The sequence below is a fragment of the Hemicordylus capensis genome, chromosome 1 (assembly GCF_027244095.1).
Source record: "Hemicordylus capensis ecotype Gifberg chromosome 1, rHemCap1.1.pri, whole genome shotgun sequence".
NCBI classification, from domain to species: Eukaryota; Metazoa; Chordata; class Lepidosauria; order Squamata; family Cordylidae; genus Hemicordylus; species Hemicordylus capensis.
The window spans coordinates 204419956-204441347 of NC_069657.1; the positions used below are offsets into that span (position 1 = coordinate 204419956).

Genomic DNA, 21392 nt, shown 5'->3' on the forward strand with positions numbered 1-21392 from the left:
TCTTGGTTCCATGTAATATTCTTATTTTCTGAGATTGTGGATTTGGGGTTTTCATGAGCTGTACGCCATGATCATCACAATTATAACAAATTAAGGCTTGACTTATCTCGCTTTGCATGTAATGCGTCTGTCTCATATATCAGTTTCACCTTTTAATTTGCATTACTGAAATTAATGGACTTTTGCACGATATTCTAATTTTCCGAGTTTCACCTGTAGATAAAAAGTGATTACATATAAAATGGTACATATTAATTACTAAAGGGACTAAAAATACTAAAAAATAGTAAATACACCAAAAGCATGAGGGCCTAAAAGCCCGAGAAATAGTAAATCATAAAAATGCATGAAAGGCATAAAGGAGGAGGGGCATAAAAATGGATGTAATAAATTTAAAAGACATAAGACAGAAATATATAAAAGCCTGAGTAATAAAACAGGAAAACAGCCAGATTAAAGGTTATAAAGAACAGTAAAAAGGGAGGCGCGTGAGCAATTGCAGGGCCTGACCAGAGTCACCAAGAGTCAGATTAAGGCTGATAGCACTCACTGCCTGTCATCTGCAGATGAATGCTGATCGCAGCTGCACAGTGAGGAGAGTCTCACGATCGGTGAGACTCGCCTGAATGGTGTTTGCAAGGAGAGCGGGCTTAGCCCGCTCTCCCCACAGACGATCATTCCTGCAGCCCTGGGCGCCCAGATCGGCCGCTCACACGACTGCCGGCTCCGTCACGGCTTGTTTCAGCCTCCCGGTGGCGGTCTCCTTGTGTGCTGCCGCAGCGCGGAGCCTTACCACAGCAATACACGATCAGAACAATGAGGATCGGCCGCTCACACGACTGCTTGTTTCAGCCTCCACGGCTGGTTTCAGCCTCCCGGTGGGGGTCTCCTTGTGTGCTGCCGTGGCGCGGAGCCTTACCACAGCAATACACGATCAGAACAATGAGGATTGGCCGCTCACACGACTGCTTGTTTCAGCCTCCACGGCTTGTTTCAGCCTCCCGGTGGGGGTCTCCTTGTGTGCTGCCGCGGTGTGGAGCCTTACCACAGTAATACATGATCAGAACAATGAGGACCGGCCGCTCACACGACTGATTGTTTCAGCCTCCACGGCTTGTTTCAGCTTCCCGGTGGGGGTCTCCTTGTGTGCTGCCGCGGTGCGGAGCCTTACCACAGTAATACATGATCAGAACAATGAGGATCGGCCGCTCACACGACTGCTTGTTTCATCCTCCACGGCTTGTTTCAGCCTCCCGGTGGGGGTCTCCTTGTGTGCTGCCGCAGCGCAGAGCCTTACCACAGCAATACATGATCAGAACAACGAAGTTAACAGTGTGCTCGCTCTGTTAACTTCGGCTAAGGGTAGGAGTACTTTGAGAGGTTTGCTACCGGGAACCGCATGGCTCCCGTGGCAGCAGACAATCGGCAAAAAGCGGGCTAGGCTCCCTTAGCCTGCTTTTTGCTGATGGTGAGAATCTCCTCAGGACCTGGAGAAGCTATATGAGATGGCAGACTTAGAGTCAGAGTGCACAAGGAGCTGTAGAATTGGCTCAGACGACCTGGATATCTCTTAGCCCTCCCTGGAGATGCCAGGGGTCCAATCTGGGGCCTTCTGCATGCAAGCACTTGCTCTACAACTGAGCTAAGGCCTGATCCCCTAAGGGGATTATTTTACAGCAGACATTGTTCACATGTAGTCACCCATGCAAATGCAAACCAAGGTGACAATTGGCCACCTGCTTAGCAAAGGTGACAATTCACACCCTTTATTGTGCAAGGCCAGCTCTTTGCCCCAAGCAGCTGAAGACCACTCACTCTGTGGATTTCAGCCTGACTATTATGTATACTGCCTTGAGCTCCCTGGAAGAAGGATGGGATAAAAATGTAATAGACTTCAGAAAGGGGCAGTCCCCCATCAAATTAGCCTGACATTTGAGTCATAAGCACAGCTGAGTATGATTGAATATAAATCATACACAGCTTAAGTCCACGAGGAAATAATTGCCACAGAAATCTAAGTGTGCACTACAGAAGATTGTTCACATATTCCATTTCAAACTGGCTTTCGAGCGGGTTGAGACTGCCTTAATCAGCCTGATAGATGATCTCCAGGGAGGTATTGACAGAGGAAGTGTGATTTTCCTGATCCTTTTGGGTCTCTCAGCGGCTTTCAATACCATTGACCATGGTATCCTATGTTCTAGGTCACCTGAGGGAGCTGGGATTGGGTGGCACAGTTTTGCAGTGGATCTGTTCCTTCCTCTCGGGTAGATTCCAGTTGGTGTTGCTTGGAGACTGTTGTTCTTCTAAGCAAGAGCCTTCCACAAAACTCCATACTGTCTCCAATGCTTTTTAACATCTACATGAAACCACTGGGAGAGATCATCAGGAGATTTGGTGCAGGGTGTTATCCATATGCTGATGACACCCGAATGTATTTCTCCGTATCAGCCTCATCGGGAAATGGCATAACTTTCCTCAATGCCTGTCTGGTGGCAGTAATGGACTGGATGGGGGATAACAAACTAATGTTGAATCCAAATAAGACAGAGGTACTAATTCTGTGGAGTCAGGACTCAAGAGATTGTTCAGACCTGCCTGTTCTGGATGGCGGTTACACTGCCCCAGAAAGAACAAGTACACAGCTTGGGGGTGCCAGGGAGGGAACTTGGAACCTAGATGCTCTTCCCAGAGCGGCTCCATCCCCTGAGGGGAATATCTTACTCTGCTCACACTTCTAGTCTCCCATTCATGTGCAACCAGGGTGGACTCTGCTTAGCTAAGAGGACAAGTCATGTTTGCTACCACAAGACCAGCTCTCATCTCCTATGACATATCAGCATAGTTGATATGTCAGCTATGACCATTTCCAGATGCAAATGACCTTAAAACAGTTTTATGTTTAGGCTTGACTACCATAATGCCTTTGTACATAGTCTGGAAATTACAAAGCATACAGAATGCAGCAGCCAGACTGCTCTCTGGGACAACCCGAAGAGACCTTATTACACTGATCTTAAAAGAACAGCATTGGCTGTGGGTATGTTTCCCAGCAGAATACGAAGTGCTGGTTATTATCTATAAAACCCTTAATGGCTTAGATCCAAGGTATTTAAGAGAATGCATCCTTTGTCATGAACCCTGCCATCTATTAAGACCATGGGGGGGGGAGGTCTGGTTACAGTTGCAACTGGTTCATTTGGTGGCAACTCAGGACGGGACCTTTTTCAGGGCTGCCCCGGGGCTTTGGAATGCACTCCCTGTCAAAATAAGAGTTTCTCCCCATTTCTGGCTGCTGTTTAAAAGACCCATAAGACACACCTTGTTCTCTCAGGCTTTTAGTTTGTTTAAAAAAAAAGTTTTTAAATGTTTTAATTGGGTTTTTTTAATCCTGAAAAACAGTTTCAGATTTTTATTTTATTTTTCTCTTTTTTATGTTTGGCGTATTTTTAAACTATGTACACCACCTAGAGATGTATAGGTTAGACGATCTAAATGTGATAAAATACATACATACATAAATTTGATAAAATACATGCATACATACATATTTGTTACATTTGTATCTCGCACTTCCTGCAAGGACCTCAGGGCAAGATATATGTGGGGCTTTTAGTCTCACAGCAACCTTGTAAGGTAGGTTAGATTGTGAGACAGCAACAAGCCCAGAGCCACATAGTGAGCTTCATGGCTGAACAGGAATCAGAACCCAGGATCCCCTATTTCAGTTTGCAACATTCTGTGCCTGTTCCTAGACCCACCTGCCATCCCCTTAGTGATCTCAGGATCTCTCCCAATAGTGAGGAACTCAAGTAGGTACCCAGGGAGATGCTTCTGTATTACTCAGTTTCCCCAGCTGTAACTGTCCATGCACTGACTTGGCTTCCTCCTCTAGAATTTCCGCAGCAGGAAGCCCTTGCAGGTGGGAAATTGCAGGTGGGAAATGGAGGTGGGAAATAGAGTCCTTTCTCAGCTTTGATTATGATTGCGCCATGGCGCTGCCTGCCACTCCAGTTCTAAACTAACAATATAGTGGTTGATGCTGTCCCCCTTTTTATGTAGCTCAGTGCTAATCTGCACTTTTATATTTGCATGCATAATAGACTCCCCGCTCCCCACCCCCACAGCTGGCAACTTCAGCAGAGCTCAGCTCAGTCCACAAAAGGAGCATTCATGAGCTAGGCAGTGGGACACAGTGTCTATCTTGGGACCCAGGAAAAACCCCAGTGCGCTACAGGACACCACCAAATAGGATTTTTGCATACAACTATTTGCTTCCAGCCTCTGTTCTGTCCAGATTTGGATTTCCAGAAAGCACTGGCTACTTTAATCTGCTTAACTGCAAGTTTTAGGGGTTTTAAAGGCTTCAAATGAATTCAAATAAGATTTTAAAAGGTTCCGATCGCCAGCAATTTTATGGAGGGCAGACAAAAATCAGAAGAGGATTATCAGACTTTAGCCCTTAGCAATGAACACACAGCAGAAGCCAGACTGACTCATGTAAATTGGCTACACTTATTCACCCTTTGAAAATTAATAGCTTAAAGAAATGTGGAGCTGCTGCTTTTTGTATTGTATGCTTCTGATTTGGTCTTTCCCAGTTAACTTGTAAGAGGAAAAGGAAGTCAGGTATGGGGCTATGGCTCAGTGGGAGAACATCTGCTTTGTCCAATCCCTGGCACCAGGTAGGGCTGGAAAAGACTCCTGCCTGCAACCTTGGAGAAGCCACTGCTGGTTGGTATAGACAATACTGAGCTAGATTGACTCAGTATAAGGCAGTTTAATATGTCCTTATAATACTTGTTTAAAACAGGGAGGAGCATGCTTTGTATGGCAGAAGGGTGTCTAATCAAAACTGAGAAAGATTTCTTCCTGGAAAGTGAGCTGAAAGACAGTACTAAGTTTAGATGGACCAATGACTCAGGATAAAGCAAGGGCTTCATGTAACAAATGCGTTGAAACAAACTAACAAACAAAATAGAGTCATTACTCGCCAACTGCAAGGGTTCCATTCTGGCAAAACCTCACTGTTGGCAAATTTGTGGTTGGCGAGCAATTGAAATAAATGGGGAACAGGTGGTTAGGGGAACTGCAGTCATGAAAAGACCAAAAAACCCCAAAGAAAAAATACAAAAAATTGCCAAAAATCACCCGGAATCCCTTAAAATCACCAAGAATAAGCAAGAGGAGTGAGCAAAGTGAACCTCTGGAAAATTCTGAACCCACAAAAATCACTAAAAGGCACTTTGAACCCCCCAAAGCCACTAAAACTCAATTTAAATCATGAGGAATTGGAAGGGTCAGCAAGAGGAATGAGCAGATTGAACCTCTGTAAACCCCCCCAATGCAGACACACACCCCCATCACTTAAAAAATCTCGCCACACTGCAGATACTCGGGTCACGGTTGGCGAGACTGGTTCCTATTTCCCAGTCGTGGATACTCAAAACTGTGACTGGGAAAACCACAGTTGGCAAGGGATGATCAATAAAACATGACTTGAAAGGTCTTACACTTGTAGTGAGTGGGGAAAGACTGCATTGACCCCCTTAGCAATATATTTGTGGGGTAAATTTGGTAAGGGGCATCCCTGATTTAGGTCATGCAAGGAATGAGCCACTGTGCTGAAGCAGATTGATCCAGGTTCAAATCCTCACTCCGCTGAGTCCGTCACAACCTCTCAGCAAAAGCTACATGAGACCTCCCAAAGGGGAGGTGGATTAAGGTGGACAGGGCAAGAGAGGCAATGTGTGGTGGTGTGGAGGGGGTTGTTCAGAAGCTTCAGCTGGTGTAGAATGTGAAGGAGGGAATGACGACCAATGATGCCAAACCCCCCCCCCCCATCGGAGAAGGCACATGAAGAGAGAGCCCGATACATCTACAGGCTTCGGTTTCCATGATCCTCCAGGCATAATTCAGTGTGGTGTTCCGATTTTCTCTAGGACCTTGATTATTGGGGCCCTATACCCTAGATACCATCTCTTCCTTTATGTTTCTATCTTGATCTGGAAGATAAATCAAGAACCTATTTTATATTGTATCCATCTTGGGTGGAGTAGGACACCTTCTCTTTTCCATTGCGAAAAGGAGGTGTCCTTAGAGGCTTGACAAGCTGACATTGAAGATTTTCTTGTTTGGGTAGATTTAGTAAAGGATGCATCTCTTTTGCTTCTTTCCTGACTTTCTTCCATGGTGGAAGGGAACTCAAGCCAGCAGGTACAGGCAGGTTTTCATCAAGTCTCGCATCCAGCCATTGACCAGACGCAGACCTGCTTAGCTTCAGCAAGGTGCCTTCAAAACAAACCTCAAACTAGGCCCGTGGATGGGTGTTTACACAATCGGCTTTATCTAACTTACAGTTCCTATACTAAACTTCAAGCTGCCCTATTCTTGCCCACTTGGGAATCAGTGGCATGGACAGACTGTGTTCAAAGGGACTTCCACAGAACTGCACCCATAATCAGCTTTATTCTTGAATCGAGTGACATCCCTAATTCGCGTTCTCCTGAAAGAGCCAGGAGAAAGCGAATGAGGTTTAACGCGGCAGGACCAAAAGGAGTTTCTCCGTTGCTGAAGATGCCCTCTTGCCCTCACTTGCCGCTCACGCAGTGGAAAGTAGTCACTAGGGCTGAGGCTGACGTAAGAGACGGTCTACTTCACTTCCCCAAGCCCGGGCCGTTTGAAGTGAGCTTACAACACCAGGAGGAGGAGGAGTGCGGCGAGTGAGTAGCACTGTTTGTCTTGGGTCCCATCACGTGGGCAGCAGTAGCAAGAAAGCTGTCTCCCAGCAGCTGCGGTATGAGGAAGTCGGGGGCCTTGCTGTTGCTCTTCTGATCCGGAGAGCAGCAAGGGTGGAGAATCTTCGTACGTGAGTACAGAGCTGTCCCGAGGAAAGCGGATCTGGGCTCTCTTCCCCAGTGACTGTGCCAGGGATGGGTTTGGCAGGATCTGCCGCCTTCTAGATTGCACCAGCAGGCAGCTGGGGGAGGGGTGAGAGAGAAAGGGACTCGTCGTTTGCAGCAGTAGCGTCCAATCCCCAGCGTGAAGACACTGCTTCAACTCCGGAGTCCCTCCCCTCTCCAAGAACCATCCCTCACTCCGGAGGAGGATCCGGATCCTGCCCCCAAACACTGCAGACCCCTTCTCAGGAAAAGAGGGAAGAGGAACACCCTGATTGATTAAACTCTCGGGTTTCCGTGCACTCTGCCACTGCCTACTCGGGCGGGTTTAATTCGATTTGCCGGTAATCCTTAAGATGCTTTCGTTTTTCGTTTTTATTTTTGTCCCCTCCGCTGATCGAAGCTTATTTCCTCTGCCTGCGTGGGAGGAGGTATTGTGTGGAGAGTGGACTAACCACGAGGTTGCGGGCCAGGTTAACTCGGAGAATCTCCGTGCGGCCGGGAGCTATCAAACGCAGAATTTGGTTTTTCTCCTCTCCCATCACCCCCGCCCCACTATTCGAGTGGATTTGCTTGCTGCTGCTACTATGTTGCAACTGGAGAGAGCTTTCAAGCCTTGTTCTGTAGTCCCGGGAGCCAGGGGTCAGGGGAAGGAAGCGGGCTGATGCTGGGTGCTGAGTGTGTCCTAGGGAAGCGGGGCTTGCTGGATGCTTTCCGCCAGCTGTGGGGCTGCTGGTGCGTTGGGCAGATGTTGGGTGGCCCCCGCTGCTGCTGATCCGTCCCAGCGGGACTGCTGCCCTAGGTCGCGCGTCCCACATTCTTCCGCCTGCTTTTTTCGTCTCCTCTGAAACTTTGCAGCGCTCGCTCGCCACCAATTTGGCGCGGCACTGCGGCGTTGCAGCTTCCCGCAGTCCGATCGCTTTGCGCGCAAACGGACCGCCTCCGAATTTGCCTTTGCAGGTTGGCGTGCGTCGGCAGCCGGTCGGTCGCTGTGAGGTGCGGGTGACCCTACCACGGCTGCAAAAGCGCCAGCTACCGCGATCTGGGGCTCCCGATGGAAGAGGAGGTGGCTGCAGTTAGCGGCGAGTGGCAAGGGGCTGTGCAGAAGAGGAAGGCCTGGGCCAAAAGCAGAGACTCCTGGCAAGCGTCGGAGGCTGAGCGGCTCTCGCCAGAAGCAGCTGAACTGGCCCCGGAGCAAGAGAATGCCGCTGAAAAGTTGCCCCCGGCTGCGGAAGGAGGTCTGTCCTATCTGCGTTTGTCCTCCCCACCGTACTCCCCCCCCCGCGGCTCCCCACGCGCACGATCCATCTGGTAGGGGTGACCACGGGCCACCCAATAACGGAAAACAAGGCTAACCACAAAGAGTCTTGAGACAACTTTAAAGCGTATGTTTGTTGCAGTAGCATGCGTTTTATGTAGTTCCATCGGACTTGGGTCTGCTATATCAGATGAGTGAACTGAGGAGCACAAAGAAAGCTCAGAAATTTAGTTAGCCTTGAAGGTGCCAGCTTGAGCCGCGAGATACTATTTCTTGCTGTAGCAGGCTGACAAGGAGGACTCCGCACTGGATGAGAATTGTTTCCCTCTTTAAAGCTGCCCTGGCAGACACTTCCTGGAAAGCGAACTCCGTTCATCCCAGAGGGATTCAGCCTTCCCAGTCAGCATGCATAGGAATGGGCTGCAATATTAAACACTCATGGCGCAGCGGGGGGAAATGACTGGACTAGCAAGCCAGAGGTTGTTGGTTCGAATCCCCACTGGTACTTATATTGGGCAGCAGTGCTGTAGGAAGATGCTGAAAGGCATCATCTCATATTGCACAGGAGATGGCAATGGTAAACCCCTTCTCTATTCTACTAAAGACAACCACAGAGTTCTGTGGTCACAATGGCACACTTTATCTTTAGGGAGGAAATGTTGTTGAATCTGCAGCACAATCCTATGCACTGAGTTCATTTTTAATTTATTTAAAATGTTTATACCCTGCCCCTCCAGTACACTACTGCTGGGGACGGCTCACAACAATAAACATGTATAGGGAGTCATATGTAACATGTAAATGAGATAAATAAATAATAGGCAAGAATAAAACTCACTTGAGTTAGTACAACATACATGTGAATAAAACCCTAAACAAGTTTTGTTCATATGTATGCCCCTCAGTGGGTCATATGTATGAATACAATTTAGCTTGGATTGAGCTGCAAGACTTCCAGTTGTGTGCTTTGCTTTTTCTTAAATGTCTCATTTTTATTGAAAAAGCAAAGAAACGTTGTGTGGTTTGTTTCTTGCCTGAAACTGCCACAGTTATTGTGCACGGACTTGTTTACATGTCAATTAATTTAATGGGGCTTTTGAAAGCCAGTAAGACTCTTGGATTTATTTTTTCCTCTGCCTCTCTCCCATTTCTTTTCATCTCCAGGAAACATTCCAAATGAAAAGATTGCGATATGGCTTAAAGACTGCAGGTAAGTACTTCTTGTGAAGAATCTTTGAGGGGGGCACAGAAGGGGCAAAGTGCATGTTTGGGTGGGCAAGGTGTGCCCCACATGTTAGAGTTCTGGAACAGAAATTGGGGGTGGGCAGGTGGCATGGCAGACTACTCGTCTGAGTGTGTGCTTGCCCCCTTCTGGAGCCATCCTGGCTTGACTTGCATGTAGCACCTAGAGCATCCTGGCCACTAAGGCTTGTTTAAGAAGTTGCACCAGTTACAGCCTCTTCCTCAACCTGAATCCCAAACAGGAATGAAACATCTTTCCAAATACATGTGTTGATCATTGGCCACGATCCAATATATATTGTAATCCCCTGTCCTTATTAGGGAATAGGCCCTACTGAACACAAAGGAACCTATTTCTGAGTAAGCATGTGTAGGATCAGGCTGACAGTTAGGCATGGTTAAGCTGATTGATTTCAATGGTTTAAGGACACCTAACTTGGTGTTGAATTGCATCCAGCTTGGATAGCTGCTTTGTTTCCTTGTGTGTAAGGTGAAGACTCCTGGAATTCAGTGAGTGAAGGAAAAACAACTTGGTCAGTACTTCTTGGTTTAGAGTTTATGATATTGTTCAGGAAACAGCAGCTGTTCTTTGAGACTGCAGATTGTGTGTCATAAAGAAAGGCACTGCCCCACATTTGTAGTGATGTGTTGTCTGGAAACAAAGGATATGCTGCATGCTTGTGTGTTTGTTTGTGTGCACTCTTTCCCCCCTCTCCACTGTACTTTGTGACTTCAGTTGCGATCTTAAATATATTTAGAATCCTCGTACCAGGAAACCAATCGCCTTGCAAACTAGCTGGATTTCCTTCCATATAAACATGTTTAAAATCTGGCTGTTATAGTGGGAACCCACTTTAACCTCATGGTTGTTTTTGGAAACTATTTCTGTGGAAATGAACCAACCTTCCAGGTCAATGCATTTAGATCATTCAACATCCTCTAGTAATCTCATATGTGTCTTCCTAATAAATGAACCTCACTAGAATGACATGGGAAAGTCACTTGGCATGGGTGTACTCTCACTGAATTTGGAGCACATTAGCTCATAAGGAAAACTGTCACTGCAAACCTGTGTGGTGTATGCACCCCAGTCCTCAACATTTTGAACTCAGAATTCAGTCTAATTCCCTAGTAAACATGTTTATGATGGTAGCCTTAGTGTGTGTTGACCTTGGGCTAATCATTCTCTCTTGGCCTAACCTACCTCACATGATGGTTGTGAGGATAAGTGGGGAAGGACTGTGAATGCTTACTTACTACTTATTAATACTATTATTGATCACTAAGTGTGTGTGTGTGTGTGTGTGTGTGTGCACGCTCTCGCTCTCTCTCTCTCCTTTTAGAGTGTGTGCATGTGTAAAACTTATAGTAAATTCTCTTAAAGTAACCTTATTCCAAGTCAGACTATTGGTCCATCTAGCTCAGTATTGTCTCCTCAGATTGGCAGCAGCTTTTGTAGTGAGGAGCTTCCCGAATTCCTTAGAGGAATGGTGGGTTGAACATATGTGACATATTGTCCTAGGGCTACCTGCTATCGGTTTTACAGAACTTCAGGGGCTCATGATTATTATTTTAGTTACTACTTAAAGTAAAGCTTTTATCTTCCTTGTTGAAGGGATGATTGTTGAAACACCACCATAGCTGCTCAGGAAAGTACTCAAGAAAGGAGCCAGTAATTAAAGAGAAAAGTCATATTGTGTGTGTGTGGAGGGTGGTGGTGGTGGTGAACTTTAATTTATAACTCTTAAACAGTCTTGATAGCTCTGTGTTCTTAGTGACACACAGTCTATTTTGAGCTTTCCCTGTTCCCATTCTGCATGGCTTGCTGAGATAAGATTCAAAACAGAGCTGCTGAATAGCTCTTCCCTCCCACTTTCAGAGCAGCATGTACAATGTGATGGGATCTAGACAATTAAAAGCCTGTTTAAGAGTGTGTGTTGGCAAGCCACCCCATAAAGGTCCTGTATACCTGATTTGAAGCAGCATGACACATTTTCCCTACATAAACATTTTAAAAGAGATAACAAAAATTATCTACTAGCATGGTGGTTCTCAAACTTGGGTCCCCAGATGATGATGAGCTTTCAACATCATCCCTACATCATCCCTAGCTACAGCCAATGTCGATGAAGATTATAGGAGTTGTAGTTGAACAACCTTTGGCGACCCAAGTATGAGAACCTCTATGCTAACTGGTTAGGCAGGCTTCAAAGATCAGTGCAACTAGTTTCACATTCCCAAAGAGATTTTGGTCTAGAGTTGCTTAAACCAGGGTTTCCCAAAGTTTTTCATGCCCCCTCGCCACTCACACAACCTTTTTTGGGGGGGGCAGGCGGAGTGGCAAAGCCACTACTGCATGTATGTATGAATGAATTTATTTTCACATCTTCCTTCAGCTCAGCAGCTGGGCACAAATAGCCTTAAGAAAGCAAGTCAGCTCCAAAAGCAGTGAGTTTAAACTCCTTGCTTTAAGAGATGGATGACTCCCTTGTGCACTAGGAAGGACAAGTTCTTCCCAGTGCCTTATGGGGCGAGTCAGTTCCAGAAGTAGGGAGTTTAAACTCCCTGCTTCTGGAGTTAACCCAGGGTGAGGCAGCACAGCACACGGGCCAGTGTCCGACAGCACACTGGTTGAGAAATGTCTTCAACTTTAGCCTTCCATGCAAAGGTAGCAAACCACTGAGGAGATTTTCAAATGTTTGGTAGGTGGGGTGTGTGTGTGTGTGTGTGTGTGTGTCTTAAAAAGAAATCATGCTTGGTGTGTCAAACCCTTAAGTACACCTGGAGTAATTCATTGGATTCTAGTCTATGATTCTTTCTGGTGCACTGATCTTGATAAATGTGGGCATTATTCTACATGTAAAAAACCCAGCTGTATCAGCAGGTGGGTCTGTCAGTGCAATTCTCTGATGTATCATGGATTTGATAGCCTTTTTGAGATCTTCTAAAGCATGAGATTTTGAGATCTTCTAAACCCCTGTTAACTGAACAAAGAGGCACCTTTTAAAAGCAGTGATTCTCTTTATTTAGCAGGGGGAGAGCAACCGGCCCTATTCCTCCAGTGGCTGTTCTGGGTGTCTATCTTGTGTTTCCTTTTTAGATTGTGAGCCCTTTAGGGACAAGGAGGCATTTTGTATCTGTGTAAGCTGCTTTGGGAACTTTTGTTGAAAAGCAGTATATAAATACTTGTCGTATTCATATATTCAGTGAACTTGTGTGTGGCCGGGATGGGGAAGATGCTGCTGTCATGATGTCTCTGCCCCAACACTGCACAGTCACAGTTGTACATGCAGAGGCTTTGTTCAGATGTTCAGTTTTATTAAACGCACGTAGGCTGCAGAGCAGAATGTGTCCCTCCACACACGTGCTCACTGAATGCCCTTGTCACAGAATAGCTAGGCTGAGAACAAATGAAAGAGATTTTTGTTCATGTCAGTCTTGGCTGGAGAAGCGATTCTGGTTTTGGGTGATAGCCATTGAAAAGAGTTCAGCATTTTTTTTGTGTTCCTTGGACAGAACCATTTCTCTTAAATAATGGGATAAAGGAACTGTAGCTTAGCTCTCAGGTTTGAAGTGGGAATTCTAACTTCTTTGAGGAGTAAGGTAGAACTAACTAGAAATTTCAAAAAACTTGGAATTCTACTAATGGGGGGGGGTGTTAATAATTTTTCTTCAAATTGAGTATTGGTTCTGTTATAAAACGTTTACGTGTTGGAGGTATGTGATTGTGAATGCACCAAAACAACTTTGTTCTTATGTAACGCTCATATATGAATTTGTAATCTTTAATCTTGGACACCATATATATGGTGTCCAAAATTAAAGATTACAAATTCATAAAAGCAAGTTTCCCCTAACAATTATGTCTTACATCTCCCTTTCTATAGCTGCAAAATGTAAATTTTGCTGTACATGCCACTTTGTCAAAAGCAGAACCTCATACAAAACATATAATCAAATCCAAAAGATGAACACAAACATTAGTGTGCCAAAATCCAAATGGGAAGGTTTCAGATTTGTGACTAAGCAGAGCCACTTTAGCTGAGGGATTACAGTAAAATTAATAGTGCTCACTCAGCTTGTTTTCTTATTGGGCCCTATTAATACTTTGGGAGCACACTTGTAGCATTGCTGAAGCTAGGAGGATGTGAACCGGATATGGGAGAGAGCATAGGATTCCCATTTACATGCAGGAAATACATTTCAAATTAACCTTTAAAACACACACATACACAAACACATAGTGAACTTACCAATTCCAAAATGTGTTGGAACATACAGCTTGCATACTTTCACATTAGGATTCTGTTTGTTTGTAACACTGATGCATGAATCAGACCGTTGTGTAGAATAGCAGGGTATGGAAGCAAGAAAGGAAAGGAAAAATGTTTGCTATGTACCAAAATGTTGCAGTTTAGATCTCACAGACTTATTTCATATAACTACCCATTTAGAATGCAAAAATGAAAGAGGAAAAATGCCATCTAGCTTTCCTATGATTTGCAGGGTTGTTTGAGAGAATTAACTTTTCAGCAGAGCTTTGTTTAACAAAACAAAACAAGACATGAAGTAACGTGGGTGAGCAGGTTTGTCTTCTCTGCTAAAAAGTGACAGTGTTCTTCTAGGAGCCATTAATATTGCTTATCTGCTCAGAGTTTACTCGCTCTAAAAGCCCTTAGGAAATTTGTGGTGTCTCTTTAAAGAATCAGTATGAATCTAGCAAGAGGCACGCTTGCAGAGACCCTCTTCAGAAGCAGATCTGCCTACTTGTTAGGTGGCAGGGTGCCCCACCACTTGCATTTTACCGCTACTGAGTTCAGTGCGTAACTCCCCCCTCCTTCCCCCACTTCTGTATGCTGTTTGGTTATCAAAGACTAAAACTGTTTGATGTACAAAGTGTTCGCGTTCTCCAGATGAATGACTGCAAAATGCATGTTGGACATGAAAGTACTTCCCAAAGTGAGTGTTTTCTGTTTAATTTTTATGGCAGTGCTAATTGTATAATTTTTCCTTGGCCATAAATTCTGCTTTGATGCTATATAATGTTTTAATGTACTCATGTACAACACTTGATGTACCCTTGGAATCCATCGTACTCTGAGGCTAAGGAGGCATCAGTAAGCTGTTCCTTGCTTTTGAGGTTATTGTAGAGCTTAAGTCCTGAACACCTTTCACCTTTCTGAGGTGGAAACAGCAGTTATACAACCCAATCTTTCACACACTCACTCAAAAGTAAATCACACTGAGTTCAGTGGGGCTTAGTGGCAAGGAAGAATACATAGTCCAGAACCTTAAAGTGTGTGTGTGTGTGTGTGTGTGTGTGTGTGTGTGTGTGTGTGTGAGAGAGAGAGAGAGAGAGAGAGAGAGAATCTTGAGGGGTAACAGATTTTCTATGCACTCGTTGGTAGCTATATTAGTCAGTGGACCCAATCTTGAATAAGTAGGTTGCAGAACGCTTTCTTTCTGTGTTTCTAAAACAGATTGCCTAAGATGATTTATTGGGCCCATGTGAAGTTTTTGACCAAAGCCAAATACTCCACACAGCCCCTATGACCCCACGTGCAGGAGACCATTTCCCAGTACTAGGGGGTAGGCCTTAAGTGGGGGCCTTCTCAAGCCCCAGCACCATCCTTCCAAGGTGCACACAGAACACTAGGAAGTGTAGTCCTTCCCAGTGCTTTCCCCTGGAAGAGTGCTAAGAAGGACTATGCTTCCCAGTGCTCTGAGTGCATCTTCCAGATGGTGGTCCATAGGAAGCTGCCTTATACCAAGTCACACTATTGGTCCTTCTAGCTCAGTATTGTTTACACTGATTGGCAGTGGCTCTCCAAAGTTTCAGGCAGGAATCTTTTCCCCAGCCATACCTGGAGATGCCAGCGATTGGACCTGGGACCTTCTGCAGGCACGGCAGATGCTTGATAACCGAGCTGTGATCCCTCCCTTAAGGTCTCCCACCAGCACACTGAAAAGCTTAGCACTGTGCAGAGGTCAGTATGGTGGGAAATGGCTCACACATCCTCCTGGGGAAATAGTGAAGGCCATTGGTTTAAGCCAGGGGTTCTCAAACTAGGGTCTCCAGATGTTGTTGGACTACAGTTCCCATCATCCCCAGCCAACAATTGCCAAAGGATATGTATACTGCCTAGATATATATCAGGCAGTGTATAAACAAACAATATCTGCGGACCAGTGTTCCCTCTAAAACAGAAAATCCCAGATGTTGACTACAACTCCCAGCATCCTCAGCCAAAGCTCACTGCAGCTAGGGATTCTGGGAGCTGTAGTCAAGAACATCTAGTTCCCTCTTACAGGGAAGACTGCTGAGGACCCAAGTTTGAGAACCCCTGGCTTAAGTAGTAATCACATTGATTCAGTGCCATTATTCCAGTATAAAGATTGCAAGGTAGCTGCACCATATTCTTATTCTTGGATACAGGACTTCACCAGGGAAATGCTAAGGGGGTATGCTCTCTTTAGGGAAGTTCCAAGCCCCTTCTTTGACTTCTGAGCTTTCATTCTTTAAATGAGTTTCTAGTCCTTTTGTTTACAGATACAGGACATCCTCAATTATTGCACATTTTCCATTTGTGGTTTTGGCAATTTGCGGTTGGGCTATATATTTTAATAACTTGTTTTATTTTATGAGATTGTTTTTATTGCGTGTTCTGGAATTTTAACTGTGTTTATTCTTTTATGTTGTGTGTTACATTTTGTACACCACCTAAAGATGTATATATCCAGACAGTGTAAAAATATACCCGCTTTCCATTATTGTGGGGCTGAATTTCAGCCATTTGTGGTTCCTGTGTGTGCATTTCACACTTCCAGTGGCATTTTTAGCTTGGAGACACTTCTGGAGAAAGCATGGAGCCATGTTGAGACTTTTCTCTTGGTATTGGGAAGCTTTGGGGGCCATTACAGGATGAGCTGGAGTGGCTAAGATACAGTACTATACTCTTATTCCCTCTGTTTACCCTCCCTCCATTTTTTTTTCATATACTGAGGAACCTAACCCCATCATTCCCATAGGCACAAGGTTTCAGTTGTCACAGTTTTGGCATCCAAAGTTGTAGTGGAGAAAATAAAGTGTGCCATCAAATTGGTGTCGACTCCTGGCGACCACAGAGCCATGTGGTTTTCTTTGGTAGAATACAGGAGGGGTTTATCATTGCCATCTCCCATGCAGAATGAGATGCCTTTCAGCATCTTCCTATATCACTGGTGCCCAATATAGGTGTTTCCCATAGTCTGGAAAACATACCAGCAAGGATTCAAACTGGCAACCTCTAGCTTGCTAGTCAAGTCATTTCCCCACTGCGCCATTAGGTGGCTAATCTCCACAGTAATCAAAGTCCCAAGCAGGCACTATTCTATACAGCTCAGTGAGAAGCACCTACCTTCTGTTGCCTTGACCAGTGCAAGGTTACTGGATTATTGATGAGTACCTACACACTTAGCATTTGCTTATAACTTTATTTCATTAAAACATTCAGAGTTATTACAGACAGATTCCAGCTGGATCTTCATTATAGGCTGCAAGTCTATCACACTTCTTTAGAAGTATATGCCATTGAACTGCATGGTACTTTCTTTGAAGCAAGCATGCACAGTATTGTGCTATTAGCCTTTTACTGTAAAACACAATCTTGTGGCATCATAAAGTCTGATTTTATTGTGGTGTTTAAAAAAAGCATACAACTTATTATATGCTTTTGTAGACTAAAGGGAAATGCTGCATTTGATGAAACAAGCTTTAGTAAGTTTGTGAAAGCTTATGGCACAGTTGATTTTTAAGGTGCCACAAGATTATTTGGTTTTTGTAATTAGGCTACTTGTATCAGGGTGTGTGTTTGGAGGCGGGGGTGGTGGTGGTGGGTCTGTTTGGTATGATTTATCATGATTTCAGTGTGATCATAAACTTCCCCACCCAAAAACGTCTGTTTAGGCAGTGCTTGGACAATGTGGTTAGTCGCTTACAGGACTATGCTCTTGACAAATACATGTGTAGTGCCCAATTATATTAGCATGTATGGGTGTGTATAGGCAGGAAATGTAGATATAGTCAGAGACCAAAACCACTGAATGCTGCAGCCAAAAATGTGGTTGATTAGTCATATATATGTGTATAAAACAATTTATTGTGGTTGTGTTCTGCCCTTCTTCCAAAGAGTTCAGAGCAGCATAAGTAGCCTATGTGGGGGTTGTTGCCTTTTGTCATACTATAAAATGTCATGTCTGGTGTGTCACATGTGAATTGCCAGTCCTCCATCTTCCTTCCCTACCCCCCACCCCCAAACTTTACTGCCTCATTTGTTCTTAGACACCAAGCTCTGTTGCTTGTGTTTTCTTTCATTTAAGAAAGAAATTTAAATCTAGGTTAGTGAAATTTAATTCATTTAATTAAATGTTTTCTTTTCCTGATAGTAGCACACAATCAGTTAGCATTAGTGTGATTCTGTGAACCCATGCCAAGATAGGAATCTCCATCTCTGGCTATAAACCAAAACCAGCACCAAAACAACCATGTAAAAAATCTGATCTATCTTCTATCTATATAATTCTCTAAAGTGTGCCCGTGGCTAATCCTGTGTGTGGCAGCTCTTGCGAGAGTTCACAAGTCGAAGCACTGTGGTGATTGGGCAGTGGGCATTCCATTTGCAGATAGCAAGGAGGAGCCTGTGATACTTAAGGTCAGTTGGAATGCAACTGTTACTGGTTGGCAGATGTTCTTGATTGTAGATGAGACGAATCTCTGTCTGTCTATATAAAAGAATAGTGGGCAGGGGTCTGCAAAGAGAGGGGTCATGAGGGAGGAAAGAGCCCCTTCAGGAGATGGAGGCTGCTGTTGTGTGAATTAGATGAGGAAATAAGATGAACAAGATCTGATAATTTGGGAGAGAAAGAGACAGAGACATAAGGGAAGAGTGAGTGGAGGAGAGAGAAAGAGAAAAAGGAGGGAGGGGAAGAGAAAAAGGAGGAAAGGCGAGGGACAGGCCCAAGCCTGTCAGTGGCCTGAGGGGAACGAGTAGCCATGGCAGCAGCAAGGAAGGGCCCGGTCATCTGCTGCTGCTCCTGTGGGGAGGAGCAGAAGTGGGGCTTGGGTGAGGGTGGGGAGATCTCTGGGGATAGAGGGCTGCAACTTGGCCAATAGGCACTAGCAACACTGCAGCCATGAACGAGAGGGGTGAGCAGGGTGGAGTAAAGGGATGGAGGAATGACCAAGAGGGGTGAAGGAGATGGAAGCAACCAGATGGAGGAGGAGGATTAAGAGTGAGGGCGGATAGATCTCTGAGGTGAGGGGGGCTGTGGCGATGGTGAGGGGAGCAATCAAGTACTAGTGCACAGATGCTATGCACAGGTTAAGCTAGTAGTACATAAGACAAAGTAGATTCAATAATGTAACCAAAGAACAAAGAACCAATTAGATATATGAATATCTAATTGTATTAAAACTGAAACAACTGGATTCAATAGTCCTCAAGCTGGACCCTGCCTTTGTCCCTAAAATCAATTCAACCTTCCATCGTTCACAGGATATGGTCCTACCTTCCTTCTGCCCAGCTCCTTCCCACCCTAAGGAAAAAGCCTGGCACACCCTAGATGTTTGTAGGGTGCTCCACCTCTGCATTCAACAGACCAGGGATTTCCGCCACTCCAATTCTCTATTCATGTCCTTCCATTCCAGTTCCCTGGGTACCAAGGTTTCCAAATCCACCTTGTCCCGCTGGATCAAGGTGTGCATTGTACTCGCCTCCAAGGCCCTTAATCTTCCTGTGCCTCCTGGTATCATGGTGCACTCCACCCGTAATGCGGCTACCTCGGCCGCCTTCTCTTTGCACGCCCCGCTAGCTGACATCTGCTGAGCAGCGACTTGGTCTTCCATCGCGCCTTTCATCCGCCATTATAAAATCTTGTCCTTCCACAATTCTCAAGCGACCTTTAACCGCAGGGTTCTACCGCTGGTTGTTTAATTCTACATCCTTCCCACCCAGTTTCAGACCACTTGGGCATGTCCCAGACTGATGAGCTCCTGCACAGGGGGGAAGGGAACATTGGTCTTTCCATGAATGGTTCTTTTCCCCTGTGACTGGACCCTACAGCAGATGTATATTGTTTGAGGGTTGCCCCTTTTTGAGAGGGGGCAGCTTCCAGGATTCTTTAGATGTTGCTTTCCCTCATGTTGTCTTGTCTTGTATGTACAGTTACATTCCAGTATACTCCTAACCACTTGCCTGCTAGGCTACCTTTTCTCCTTTTCTGTCTTTCATGCCACATTCATTCTACAGTCCCGGAAGTGGGACTACAGGTTCCTGCCACAGGAAATTAGCACTATGTGATCCAGTCCTGCCTCAAGCATATGCAGTCCACAACCCAGTCTAATGAGCTTCAGTCACAGGGAAAAAGAACCCTTCACCATAAGACCAATGTTCCCATTTCATCAGGGAGCATATTACAAAGCCCTGGGGCAGCCACAGAGAAAGCCCGGTCCTGGGTCGCCACCAAATGAGCTGGTGGCAATCATAACTGGACCTCTCCAGAAGATTGTAAGAGGTGGCAGGGTTTATGACAAAGGAGGCACTCTCTTAAATAGCCTGGACCCAGGCCATTAAAGGCTATGTAGGTAATAACCAGCACTTTGTATTTCACCCAGAAACATCTTGACAGCCAGTGCAATTCTTTCAAAACCGGTGTTATGTGGTCCCTTTGTGTTGTCCCAGAGACCAATCTGGCTGCCACATTCTGTACCAATTGTAGTTTCCGGACTACATACAAAGGCAGACCCATGCAGAGTGCATTACAGTAGTCAAGCCTGGAGATTACCAGTACCATTGTTTTAAGGTCATTTACCTCTAGAAATGGACATAGCTGACATATCAGCCGAAGCTGATAACAAGCGCTCCTGGCCACTGCCTCAACCTGAGAAACCAGGGGTAGCTTTCGGTCCAGGAGCACTCCCAAGCTACATACCTGATCTTTCAGGGGGAGTGTAACCCCATCCTGAACAGTTGGATCTAAACCATCTCTTGAGTCCTAATGCCCCACAATTGGTTACTCACATTAAATCTAGGTTCAAACAATTGTGTGAACCAGGCCATAGTCTCAGGTTTTTGCTTTATAGCTCCCTGTCTCTTTTTCTTTCACCGTCCTGTTCTGGGCCTGGCTTCCCTGGCTTCGGCAGCTCTGCCTACTAAGTTCTGTTGCCTCTGTTCCACTAGTCTATCCATAGGGATCTTTTCTCCAGCTCTTATCTTCTCTTGAACTTTCTCTCTCTCCTCCCTCATCAACTCTTTGGCTTCTTTCACTTGTTTCCCCCCCTCAGGTCTATACCTCTCTTCAGCTTAGCAATCCTTCCTCCAGGAATGTAGGATTTCCCATGCAACTTTCCTGCCCATATCAAGGGAGTGCAGTCCAGAAGCAGTTATTGGTCCTTCTCATATAAAGGTAAACTGGTTCTCCACTCTGTTCCAGCAGGGTCCTCATATGCCAGACTGAGCTCAGACTGGGAATATGTTTTCTGTACTAGGCTGAGTCCTGGAATATGGGAAGACAGTAGCCTCATTAACACATTATTCAAAAAGAGGGTGTACTCAAGAAAACCACAGGGCTCTGTGGGTGCCAGGAGTAGAAATTGACTTGACGGCACACTTTACCTTTACTCAAGTATAACATCCCAAGCAGGAATGGAAGTCTGCCCGAGTCTCCTGCGTAAGCCTGAGTGTTGCAGGGAGTAAGGGGAGTGACAGATGTGGCAGTGGGTTGGGACTTCTCTTCCTACTTGGGACGAGGTACTCGAGTACACCATCCCTTTGAATCACGTGTGAATGCGGCTAGTATGTCCGAGCACGTGCTCACTAAACCGTCTCCGTCTCTCCCTCCGCACACACTTATAATTCTGAAGCTGGTTAGATTACAAGATGTTTAGGCCAAGGTTTTCAAAGTAAGGGCTGACCACCCACATTCATTTCCCCTCTACAGAAACTCCAATACTGGCT

The 21392-nt window shown here is 45.4% G+C and overlaps 1 protein-coding gene across 8 annotated transcripts in view; it reads left to right on the forward strand.

Moving 5' to 3' along the window:
- The window catches only part of ITPRID2 (ITPR interacting domain containing 2), a 181246-nt gene that overhangs the window by 80846 nt on the left and 79008 nt on the right, over nucleotides 1–21392 (forward strand). For 2 of the 8 annotated variants that reach the window (XM_053269863.1, XM_053269856.1), the window contains one exon: nucleotides 9322–9367. Coding sequence is in view for 5 of the 8 variants with exons in the window: in XM_053269834.1 (XP_053125809.1) it covers nucleotides 7954–8137; nucleotides 9322–9367 (230 nt within the window). In the remaining 3 variants the exon portion in view is untranslated. Of the gene's footprint in view, nucleotides 1–6617; nucleotides 6723–6742; nucleotides 6869–7093; nucleotides 7244–7859; nucleotides 8138–8261; nucleotides 8285–9321; nucleotides 9368–21392 lie in introns of those variants that run through there. The other 6 variants (XM_053269834.1, XM_053269828.1, XM_053269842.1 and 3 more) reach the window with 6 other exon arrangements.